The sequence below is a fragment of the Peromyscus leucopus genome, chromosome 1, assembly GCF_004664715.2.
Source record: "Peromyscus leucopus breed LL Stock chromosome 1, UCI_PerLeu_2.1, whole genome shotgun sequence".
NCBI lineage: Eukaryota > Metazoa > Chordata > Mammalia > Rodentia > Cricetidae > Peromyscus > Peromyscus leucopus.
In genome coordinates this window covers 21,617,272-21,630,530 of record NC_051063.1, presented here as the reverse complement: position 1 = coordinate 21,630,530, position 13,259 = coordinate 21,617,272, and the positions used below count along the sequence as shown (strand labels likewise).

General features: G+C 37.9%; 1 protein-coding gene across 8 annotated transcripts in view; it reads left to right on the top strand.

The window, feature by feature from the left end:
• Rfx3 (regulatory factor X3) overlaps nt 1-13,259 on the top strand; it is a 266,547-nt gene that overhangs the window by 141,590 nt on the left and 111,698 nt on the right. For all 8 annotated transcript variants that reach the window (XM_037205516.1, XM_037205509.1, XM_037205501.1 and 5 more), the window contains one exon: nt 12,316-12,413. In XM_037205516.1, coding sequence (XP_037061411.1) covers nt 12,316-12,413 — 98 coding nt within the window. The remainder of the gene's footprint in view (nt 1-12,315; nt 12,414-13,259) is intronic.

Below are 13,259 nucleotides of genomic sequence, written 5' to 3'. Positions count from 1 at the left end.
ATTTCTCTCCAGCTCCCGCCACCAAGTCCCACCAGTCCCGGAGCCCACTTGTAAAAATAAACACACAGACTCTTACATTATTTAAACTGCTTGGCCATTAGCTCAGGCCTATCATTGTCTAGCTCTCACTCTTATATTCAGCCCATTTCTATTAATCTATACTTTGCCATGTGCCTCATGACTTACCGGTACTTTACATCTTCCTTGTCCTGGCAGCAGCTCCAGGCGGTCTCTCCTTCCATCATTAGTGGGGAAGTTTATGCTAATGAGATTGAGATTGCTGGTTAATTCCTACTTTACCAAAGTATTGAGTTCTCCTATAAAAATTATAGTCACTGCATGTATATAGATAAAATATTGAAATATGCTTCTTGGTCATATATCCTGACCTCTTGTGAAATTGATTTTGAGTTTGAGAGCTTGATCATATTATTATTTGTGATAAGTTTTTTTTTTTTTTTTTTTTTTTTTTTGGTTTTTCGAGACAGGGTTTCTCTGTGTAGCTTTGCGCCTTTCCTGGAACTCGCTTTGGAGACCAGGCTGGCCTCGAACTCACAGAGATCCACCTGGCTCTGCCTCCCAAGTGCTGGGATTAAAGGCGTGTGCCACCACCGCCCGGCTGTGATAAGTTTTTATCAGGTTTTTAGTTAGTGGGGCTAAGATTTTTTTCTTGTCTTATGTACATGACATGTGGTGTCTGAATATCTGTATCAGTTTGCTCTGAACCTGTAATAGTCAGATGTTTTGAGAAGAAGCCATCCTTCCATTTTAGCAAAGCCTTAAAACTTCACAGGCACTTCAGGGATTGGGTTTTCATGTGTTGGTCTTGATTCAGGTGTAGCAGGAATCTTAACAGTTCTTATTAATAAAATCAAACTTGGGGTGAAATGCTGGATGGTCAGAGAGACAGAACTAGCCACAGCTAACCTCACCTGGCCAACTTCTCAGCTGATCTTGTTTCCTCAGACTGGAAGCCTCTGTGTCCTCATATCCGAATGGCTCTCAGCTGAACTGTGCTGCTCAAAACCTAAAAGCTTAACCAGACAAATGCTTAACCCGCCAAATGCTTCTAGTTTCTGGTCCTCATGCTTTATATACCTTTCTGCTTTCTACCATCACTCCCTGGGATTAAAGGCGTGAGTCACCATGCTTGGCTGTATCCTTGAACACATGGATTTCTGCCCCTGGAATGCTAGGATTAAAGGCATGTGCTACCACTGCCTAACCTTTATGTTTAATGTTGTGGCTCTTCTGTCTCTGACCCCAGATAAGTTTATTAGGGTGCACAATATTTTGGGGAACACAATATCATTTCATTCGGGAGCAGCAGGGAGAACACAAATGAAGGGGAGAATGTGTCCTGTCATGTCCCATGCTCCCCGATCCCTCTTCCAGGAGTGATCCAAAAATCCATGGACATGCCTAATTCTGGCAATAATTAATTTTTCTGCATCTTGTCTGGATGAGTTTTCTCTTGTGGTGCTGGCTAATCTTTTGCGAACTTGACACCAGCTAGAGTTACCTGGGAAGAGGAGCCTGAATACAGACAATGTCTTCTTTCAAATTGCCCATAGACAAGTATGTAGAGCATTTTCTTCATTAATACTTGATGTGTGCTGGCCCAGCTGTGGGGGTGGGGGTCACCCCTGGATAGGTGAACCTGAGTTTTATAAGAAAGCAGGCAAAGCCGTGGGGAACAAGCCAGTGAGTAGCTTTCCACCATGGTTTCTGCCTCAGTTCCTGCCTCCAGGTTCCTGCTTTGAGCTTCCGCTCTGACTTCCCTCCATGGTGGAGTAAGACCTGAGACTTGTCAGCTGAAACAAATCCTTTCCTCTCTGAGTTGCTTTCGGTCATGGTGTTTTATCACAGCAATAGCAGCCCTAAGATACTTTCTTCCTAAGAAATCACAGCAAATTCTGTAGCTTGTGGCAACACTGTTCCTTCCATTTCTATAGGTTATAGTTAAGTCTGACTAGGCTGGACTGGTTTCTCTGTTGCATGTCTCTCACAATGAATTTCATCTGTCCCAATAGGCATTTGTTTTTTCAAAGTTCCCAGAGAACAAACCAGTCCAGAATCATTTAGGTTGCTGCCATATTTCTGGCCTTCGTTTCAGTTGTATGGCTGACTGTTTCTTTGCTGTCCATCTGCTGGGCTTCACTTTGTGCTTCTGGCGCTCCCCACATTCCCTTCTTCTCATTTCACCTTCAGAGTAGAAATGAAGTCTTGTGGTGTACTGACCCACTTCCTCTTGAGCTACCAGCTAGACCAGCACTCATCTTCTTAAGGACTCCTGGAGACAGATCAACCTGCTCCTTCATTTGCATCAGATTCACAGGTTGGAAGAATTAGGGTGTGTCATCTTTTGGAAAGAGAATTTTGACAACTCTGCCTTGTATAGCACTTTGAAATCTTCATAATAGCTCATTCGTTGCAGTGACCTAGGTGAAATGTCCAACTTACATATGTAAAGTTACATTAAGGAGTTACCAATTCTAATACTAAAAAAAAAAGCTTTGTTGCAGAGAATATATAATAAGAATACTTTTTTCCTGGATGGGAAGTTTATTTCTGCCCCAGATCAGTGTACCGTTTCAGTCTTGTCAAACTGAAACTCTTCACAGTGTTTCCCTGAAAGAAGAACCTGCTGATTCTGAAGTTCTGGAAATGAATGTATATAAGAATATTTGATCAAAATTTGTGAATAGTACGTGGATGTGGATAAGACCTGTCTACCATAATCTCCGCTACTTGCATAACAATGACAGAAATGTACTTGAGTTCCGCCTAATGGCCTATGCAGAAGGTAAGTCTGTCTTAAAGTCATGATTACCTAAATGGACAAAATATAAACTACATACCTCTCCAGGAGTTATCTCATCGTTCTCTCAGAGAGGTCCCCCACAAGAGACACCATGTAGAAAAATAATCTGGTTTGCCATGACGAGACTGGAGGTGGGTGCCTCAACTGCTTTCGCATGCTGCTGGCGTCTAGCGCAGCAGAAGAAAGTGGACCTTGAGACGCTTCCATTGGCACTCTCATTAACATACCTTTCTAACCCGGAATGAGTCGCGAGACGCCCACTAAGTGGAGCTTGATCAGGCTGAGAGGGGTTTGGCCTAAAGATCGCACGAGGGTAAGGTAGAGATTGACAGAGATACTGATAGAAGAGAGAAGAGAGATGTGAGAGATGAGGATGGACGAGCAAACGCAAAGTATGGAGGGACTGTAGAGAGTACTGGTAATGGAATAGTGGTCAAGAATCGCAAAGCCCACGATATGTCTTCTCCACCAAATAAATTAGCAACCAGTTAGTGAAATCTAGTGAAAAACTAAGGCCATCCAGAAGAATGGTGTTTTTTGCACCATCAGACACCCCCTTGAATTGTTAGTCTATCTGACCAATGCCCACACATCAATATGCCACAAGTAGTAACAACCCACGATCGCCAAATTCCAGCTCTCTTTTTGAAATAATTAATTTATATTATTTGTCCCAATAATCCCCCATAAACAGCATTAAACACCCCAACTGCACAAATATCCCTAAATAATACCATCCAACAAATAGCAGCACTATAATCAACTTAAGCCACCTAGACACACAAACGTCAACAACATATGCCACATGGCAAGTCACTTTCTTAACTGCATATAATGCTCTACTACATAATTAGTCACGACCATCACTCTACGACAGTTTAATGGAGTCACGAACTCAAGCAAATATTATAATGAATGAACATCCATTATAGTAATTAACTATAATGTCAGAAACGCTTATTGAATTTCCGAAAAATGTATTTGATTGAGTATACAGTATAGCTATATAACAAATTAATTAAAAAAATAATATTATAAAAAAGGTGTAAATTTAGAATATACTGCTTAGTATAATCCATAGAGTAGGGCTGGGTGGTGATGCCAATTTTTTTGTTCAATCTGTGCTTATAAGGATTAGCAACCAACCACAGGAACGTATAGAAGCTACTTAGGTAGTGTTGAGTATATAAGAGAATGATACCCAAGATTGTATGTTGAGAGCATAGATTGTGGCTCAAACTTGTATTTTGATCTTAGAAGAGGGAAGATCAGACAATAACATAGGATATAAACACCTACTATGGTTTCTAGAGAGAACGAGTTTGCTTATGATGTTTACCTTGCGTCAAAACCATTGCCATGTCTAGCTAACTGAGTATAGCACTTTTACTTCCGCCACTATTAGTTATAGTCTTAAGCGATTGATAGCCAAGTTCTGTTGGGATAAAGCACATTTCCCAAGTCCCCCATCTGCTCACACATTAATTAAATAGAACAAAAAATATGCCTAGTAAACCAACATAATTTAATTATAACAAACCTAATAGTGTCTAGATAGGAATGACGCATATGCAATTAATATAGAGTAGGGACAAACCAATTTGGTTTACAGAACCTTTGCAAATATGCAGTAAATGGCATGCACAAATGCAGGCTGTGGATGAGTGACTAAAGTGATATGAATAGTCCTATTTCACAAAACGTTAAGAACCAAATTGCCAGTATGAGAGCATCATTGAGAGACTTATATCGAAACCATTAGATTAAGCTAGCTCTAGCCTTGTTTTCCTTTCCATCCTTATTTCTCCCTTAATATATTGGTTCCAATTCGCACCTGATTTCAGTTAAATTCACACAACACACATACTATAAATGTGGTGTATCTTACACTTTAAAAACAAGTATAGGCCTTTGTTATTTTTGCTTGTAACTGAGGGAGTGATAATTACATGTCCTAATAGACTTATGTCCTATGGCAAGTTCTCTACCACTGAAGCCACATATCACACAATCCCTAAGATTATTTCTGATATGCGACTTTAATATAATAAAAAAGTAATACAAATGCTTCTTATAAGGTGAAAACATTTGAAATCATTCTATTACTCTCTATTAGAATACTTCTATGAATCAATTATTCAGTATGCGACATCTACACACAACACAACACACACAGCAACGACACACACAGCACACACACTACACACATAGTGTTTTTCTAAAGCATGTTGTGAAGATGGTTGACTGAATTATTATATACCTTCCGAGTATAAGAAAACACAATTTAGTAAATAAATTACCATTTTTTCATAATCTTAGTATTACTTTTAGATAGTGTTCCCCCACATTGGAAAAGACAAGCTGGAGAGCGTTACAAAAGACTAAGGAAGTGATACATAACACTTAAGCTTAATAAACACTATGGTGGTGCGTGTAACTCAGAACCCTCAGGAACACTACAGGAAACCATTCTTCCTATGTTGGATTCACGTCTTTGCATCTATCAAGCCACATTCATCTCCAAGAGATCCTATGGATCCTAATGTGGTTAATTTCCTCCATCTTTAGTGCGTTTCTTTGGCGTCACCAGAAAAGTACATGAAAAGAAATATATATTCTAATCTCTAAAACAACAAATCAGTTACTTCACTGCATCAGTATCTACTACTCGCGTATTCCTTAGCTGTGCTCCCCACCTAATAAACATGTTTAGTATCTTTTTTAGGAAAAGCAAATTACGTAGGAAATGATTATTATAGAATTTAAATAGAAAAAGTAAGAACTACGTTACTATAGATGTACACACCTTATTGAATTTTTCTTATGCTGTATTTTGAGAATTTGTTGTTAACCCTGACTCTTTCTAACTCTCCCTACTGCGAGCGATTTTAATACCGTACTTCTCGTCCTACCTAGCGGACCTATTTTAATCCTGTCTGCTCTCTTGCCACTTAACCTACTTTCATAGTAGGCTTCTATTGTATTTAGCTGATTAGATCTGTTTTAGTATGCGATACCATGTTTTATTCACTGTTATGTATGGAGACAGGAGGTTTAAGGGAATATATATTGTGACAGATTTTTAATTCTCTTAATCCAGTAGTTGCAAAGCACCATGTTTTATGTAACAGTTAGAGTCGATAGGAGACAGTGAGGATCAAATACAGGGGAGGTGGATATTCTGCTTATGATATACGAATAGGTTCTGAATACTCCACAATTACTACATCTTCATGGTTGTATCCTTATTTAGACAACCATCAATAGTAATTTAGCAATCTTGAATCCATCATAGTCACTTATGAGGAGATAGATTATGCTGTCATTGTGTGTGTGATCTGCAGTCAATGCCATGCTGATAGAGAGTGAGCTATTCTGATTGATTATAATAACCTGGACTCTGTAAAAGAGCGTGGAATTGAAATTGAAAAAGAAGACTCACTTAAAGCTCTTACTTCAAGAGCACCATATCTAAGACTGAGATTTCCAATGTTCCAAATAGACAGTAAAAACTAGCACGAGAGTGTGTTAACTCGATGTGATCAGCTCAGACCATCAGACCTCAAGCATGCTCACTGGGACAGTGGCATCTTGAACTCGTGTAGCGGAAGTCGAAAAATTGTCAAATATCTTTCTTGTGATCTCATTAATACAAGTGTGAGAATCATCCAGGGAGCTTGAGCACCGAGTCACAACACAAGGATCTATATTCTCCGCATACGTAGTGCCAGCTTACAGATACAGTGCACTTACAGAACGATCGATATACTATCCTGCCTTCCTGCTCACCGAATAGTACCTCTGTTTGTCCACGTCTGTCTCCCACCAACGCAACATGTGCAGGCACGACCCTAGAAGGATGACTCTCAGTTAGATCTCTACGGAGATGACGTTGAGCTGGTGTATCATGGCCTGCATTATGTTACCAAGCGACCTGTACGCGTAAGTGAGGTAGCAGACCGCCCTACGTCAAGCGAATCCGCTTTAGCCTATCATTGTAAGAATGGACATGTACTCTCTTTTCCTCCCAAAAGTGCAGAGTGAGAGAGACATGTAAATGCTACAACCCCCCCCAGTGTCCGCATGACTATCACCAAGCGCTTGATCACGTCAGTTTCATAAGTGTTCATGAATCAATACTTCATTTACCAATCATAGTGTAAGAATTAATGACGGTCGAATGATGGACGGCGCAGGCTCGTATGATCCGACGCGGGCGCGCGCGGTCTGCGCGCCGGAGCGCCGGTCGTAGACTCCGGGTCTGCGCCTCGTACATAGGAGTTTTCTTGGTATAGTCCAATATGAAGAAAGACTTGCTGGATCAGCCAATGTTGTTATACTTACAATTTTGTACCAGTATTCAGGACGTAGTTAAGATAGATGTAATGAATCTATGATTAGATCTATTTTTCTAAAACTCCCTCCCTACACATAGAGATAACAAACTCAGGTTTTCCTCAGTGCCTTTTTACTTTTCTGCATCATATGATCTGGCTTGCTCACACTGCACCTACTTGACATCTATCTTATCACACACTTCATCTTTCCGTCTCTCAGTCCTCAACATTGACATATACTCCTCCACAGGTTGCCTAAGTTGGAAATCTTTGGTGAGTCCGTGCTTCAGTCTCTGGTCACAGAGTTTGCCAGCACTTTGGAGTTGCTGCTGACTGCACTACTGGCGGCATTCCTTCCCTCTCGCTGATTAACCTGCTATGACCCGATTCTTTTCCTCTTTCCCAGTTTACGATGTATTGGTCAGTCGTCATAGACACACCTCATCACCATTTTTTATATTCTTGTGCAGGCCTGTTCCTGTCTGCTTGGTAGGCACCTAAGGTAGGAAATAGGTAATAATACTAGCATTATAATGTGTTTAAGCTTTTACGTTGGCAAGCACGTGAAGAGCAGTCCGCGTGCCAACGGGTGAAAATGGTATAAGGAATCAGAATTCGCGTTTGGTAGTCACCGCTATCGAAATTATCCTTAGCATGTAAAAGAAATTTTTACAAAGATACTAGAAAGCTTCTTAGCTGACTAATGAACTTAACAATTATACATGGTTTCATTTACCATAAGAGATTGGAGGATTTCTGCCTATGTTGAAAATAAGAAGTTATAATAATTATGATTATGTTTTACTATTTTGCGATATATCACTCATCCAAATTAAGAATAACAATTGTGGTGTAAATTTGTCCCTCAAAAAGCAGTCATGACTAATTTGATTCTGTTGAACTAGCACATGTTCCTGTGGTGTGTAATTTGCTTTGATATTCATTTCTATTGTAAATAAGGCAAATCATGAAACATGTACATTAAATAAGCAAATAAGCTCAGAGTGAACGGTGATATGAGTGCTTCTGTTTATTTCAGTATATATTCGTGTGAGACAGGTGAGTTTCTCCACCACCTAGTCACTGTGAATATAAGTGCATTATTTCATATATTTACATTTTGGCAGTGTATTTTTGGTTAATAGACAGAATAACTCTGTAGTGTAGAATGTTGTTATAATGAGACCCTCATTACTGCCAACTTTCTAAGCTCTTAAAAGTTGATCCAAGGCCATTTTGAGTTTCATATGTTAGAACCAATTTTATTCAGTGGATAGTCAATTATAAATAATTATGATTAACTATGTTAAATCCACCTTTCTCCATCTCTTTTCTAATTCATATTTTGTATACTTAACTCTTTACTAAAATGAAAAAATGGTGGCAAATATTTATTAATTTTGGGGGAAGAATTTTTGGGAATTTATTTTGTGAAGCAAATAAAATGAAAAGATGAAATCAATTTCATGTAGATTTTATTTAATCATTTCCTTTTCTAAGTACATGGGTGGGGGCAAGTAGAAACTGATGGGATGGGTTAGAGATTTCCCAAGAGATGTGGGAAATAAATATATTGGAAATGGTGATGAACTATCCATAGGAAGTTATTTCCCCATCTCAATACTTACTTGAGTCTCCCTGCATTAAACTAATGAAAATTAAAATAGGAAATCAGTCTCTAATGTATAACCTCTTAACACAGATCCAAACATCACTTAGTGTTTAATAGAATATCAAGTAATATTTGAACAATTTTGAATCATAGTTGTCTTTGAAAGTGAAAATAGCATGCAACGTAAAAATATCACTCTCATCTTTAGTCCTACATTAAACAGTGTTAAAATATGGTCTTATCAGGAGAATGAAGAGTTGGCTCATCAGTTAAGAACACTTGCAGTTTTTCCAGTAGATTTGAGTCCACTTCCTGACACTTACCACAAACAGCTCACAACTGCTTATAACTCCAGCTCCAGTGCTCTCTGTGGACACTTGCATGCAAATGGCATACACCCACACAGATATGTCTACATAAATAAAAATATGTATTTTATAAAGTAGTCTTACTCATTTACTTTCGAATAATAAGTGTTTCTTAGTAACTTCTTTATTCTTCAATAAAATTTGATGCCCAAATGTAGAAGATAATATAAATTTTATAAATATTCATTGGCAATTTATTTGCTAGGTACAGTGCATTATTTAACTATTGAGTAATTATTAGATATTTTCAGTGGGTTTAAGCTTTTGGGGACTTTGGGCAAATATAATAATAATTTGCAAATAAAATGGAATGGGCTGAGTTCTGAATTTGCATTGTATTACTAGGTTTGTTGGTCAGAATAAACAATCTTTGTGGCCTTAGTTTTTCCCTAGATTTCACTAACTGTGATATTGGGTGGAGAAGAGCATATCAGTGGCTTTGTAATCTACCACCATTAAGAAAGAGCCCATATTGGTTGGCACACTATAGTACCTGAAATTACAGCTTTAGGAAATCCTAGACAAGTTAGTAGGCGCCACAGTCATATGTTAATGGAAGGGCTTCAAGTTCCTCTTGCCAGAGACAAGGAGAATGCCCTTTGTAGCAAACAAGAACTTTCTTCTGGCCTCAGAGGATATGAGGAGTTTTGTTTACATGCTTGACCTTGGGAAAAGGACATTCTGGAAGGTGGGGAATGACACATGACCAGACACTCCATTATAGAATATTGCAGGTTTTTTTTTTTTTTTTTTTTTTTTTTTTTTTTTGTATGGCTTAGTTCATTCAAATAGCTAAAGCTTAAAGTGAACAAAGAGGAAGCTAAACAGATATTACTATGAAACTGAGTAGACCTTAAGAATTTATAAATCTTGATTATCAAATATACTTTATTTATCAAACAAATCTTATTTATCAAATATACCTTATCTATCAGGCTTATGTTAGTTATCTAAATTTTTCAGCCGCTTGGTTTTAACTTGTGTGGGAGTAGGCAGAATTATCATGCTGGTGGGGATATTTTCCAAAGACTTATTTCATTTAAAGAGGTGCCACTATATACATCCTCATCCTCCACTGAAGACCACATAATATATCCCAAAGGAAAAGGCACAAGGGAACTACCATAACACATAGCAAGATTCATTAAAAATGAAAGTAAAAGGGTGCTGGAGAATTGTGATCCACAATGTCAAAATGCTGGAACTTTGTCAAGCAGCAGTGATAGCCATGGGGTCCCCAGCAGATACCCAATCCTTTAGACCAAAATTGACATTGCAGAAAGCTTTGTTATATGCCAGCTGACAGGTGCAATGGGAAGTACTCCGATCTTCAAAATGGTACTCCTTCAACCTCTAGATTCTTAATCGTGTAGGTATGGGGAGTGGGGTAGGGAATATGAGCACATAGGTGCAGGTGCCCTTGGAGGCCAGAGGCACTGAATCTTGTGTAGCTGGACTTGTAGGTAGTTGTGGCTGCTCACAGTTGATGCAGGGAACCAGTAGTGTTGTCAGTGGAAAGATAGGTCATCTCTCTAGGCCTGAGCCACTGGATTTTAACCCTCAGTTTATATGACATGTAAAAACATGTAGCACAAAATTTAGTGATGCTATTCAACAAATCTAGAATGCTAGAGAGCCTTTGAAGTAAATGACCCCCCCCCCTTTTTTTTTCTAGAGGTAAAAGGCTAAGTAGAAAAAGAATGAAAAAACTGTTAGGGATTAAGGTGTGGGGCACCTGAATGCACTCTGGGGAACACATTAACATCTTGATTTGAACAGACACCCACTACAAAGTTATTGGAATGGTGAATTCCAGATGATATGATGGAACTGTTAATGCTTTGATGCTTTTGATCTCTTGGGACTTGAGAAAGGTATCAGTGGTTAGCATGGTTTGTGTCTTGTGAAGGACCCAAGTTTGGTCTCTATCACCCATGTAAGGAGACTTGCAACTACAACTACCACTCAGGGTTCAAAGTGTTCTTCTGGCCTCAGTGAGCACCTGCACACAAACACGCATACACATAATTACTAGAAATAAATCTTAGTAATAATTTTCACCCCTTAGAAATGACAAATTGGGCCCAGTGAGATGGCTCAGTGGATAAAGGTGTTTGACACTAAGCCTGAATATCTGAGTTTGATTCCTAGAACCCACATAGTTGAAGTAAAATGACTCATGAAAACTGTTTTCCAAGCTCCATGTGCCCCTCCCCCATAAATGAGTAAGTAAATAAGTAAATATAAAAAAGAAATATAATCCTTGAATTGCTTTTAATAATCTGTGAGGTTTTAATAATTAATTAATTAATAATTAATTTTAATAATCTTATGAGGAAAGGATGGATGATAGTTACTTTAAAAATGAGTGCATGAAATTTGTTAAGATACTTTGCAATATTTAAGTGTATAAATTTTTCCGTTGTGGGATTTTTATTGTAATATTTCACTTTTTTAGATTATAATATAATTACATTATTTCCTTATTTCCCTTTTTTCCTACAACCCCTTCCATGTAACTCTCCTTTGCTGTCTTTCAAATTCATGACCTCTTTTTCTTTAATTGATGTTAATTATATATATGTGTATATGTATTTCTAAATATATTATATACAACCTGCTTAGCCCATAAAGTGCTATTTGTATATGTATATGTATATGTATATGTTTTCAGGGCTAAAGAGCTCATGCATCCAATACCAAATGGTCAGCCCAGAAAAATATACATATATACAAGTAATATTATACAGATGGAGATGGTTGATTTTAATTAAAAATAAATTTAGCTTTTGTATAAAAATTAGAGTAGAATTTTATAAATCATCAAAATCAGTTGAAAAGCTTTCAGAATGTTAAGCATAAAACTGCATGTCTATGTATACTGACAAGAAAATTGTAGAATTATTTGGGTAAGTGCTGTAGTTGATCTAAACACACAAGCTTCTTAACTTTAAAATAGCATGAACCTAAGAGATTTTATCCCTAGCCATCTTCTGCTGATCAATATTCTAGAGAAATTTGAGCTAAATCTAATGTGGTGTACTCTTTCTATGTCTGCCACTTACCATGGATCCAATACAGTGTAACCTTTCTATGGTTATTGTTTACCATAGATCTAGTGTGGTATACCCTTTTGATGTCTACCACTTAACGTTCCTCATATTTGTTTTTCAGGTGCAGCAGGTACAGACAGTTCAGCAGGTCCAACATGTCTACCCAGCTCAGGTGCAGTATGTGGAAGGAAGTGATACTGTCTATACCAACGGAGCAATGTAAGTTGGATGCTGAAGTTGGATTAATTCCTCCAATTCAGGGAACTACTGTTCTGTCTATTACAGCCCTCTCTACTACTGGAATTGTTTGTGTGACTTTTGATATTTTTTTTTAACTACAACAGAGTTATTTAAATTAAACTGATACTTAGAGCTTTGTCTGTATTTATTAATAAATACACCCATATTTTCTTCTCACTTAGCATTCTCAGAATATTTTAAATTGTTGAACTTGCATGTGCTTTAACAATTATTCCTAAATTGAGAAAAACTTGTATTTCTTGTTAGTGATGCATATGCTTTAATAATGCCTTAATATTTGTGATTTTTAAATGTTAAGCTGAGTATGTATGAGGTTTGTATTCATATGTAAATTTGTAAAAAAAAAAGCAAAACATATATTTGGAATTTTGTAGACCTCTTCACAGTTGAACCTATATGAATAATGATCTTCCATGAATCTTATTTTCCTGCCTAAGTCTGCCCGCCACCAACTATCTTGTCTCCTTTGTATCAACAGTAGTAGCAATTTGTAAATTTGTTGGCTTTTGCAGTCAGTGTAGTATTATAAATGAAGAAACTAAGAATTACTCCAAGTTGTCAGCAGTGATTTCACCCTGGGCTTTTGTTAGCGAACAGTTTCTGAATGTTCCTAGGTGAACATAGGTTCTCTCAGTGTCTTGCTTCTGGTCCAGTAGTGTCTGTGGTTCTTTCATCCCTGGAGTGTGTGAGTTCCTGCAGTGTGTGCTCCTTGAATCCCTACAGGGTGGGCACTTCTCACATCCCTGCAGAATGAATGCTTCTTGCATCTCTGCCATGTGTGGCTGCTCCTCAAGATAACTCTGC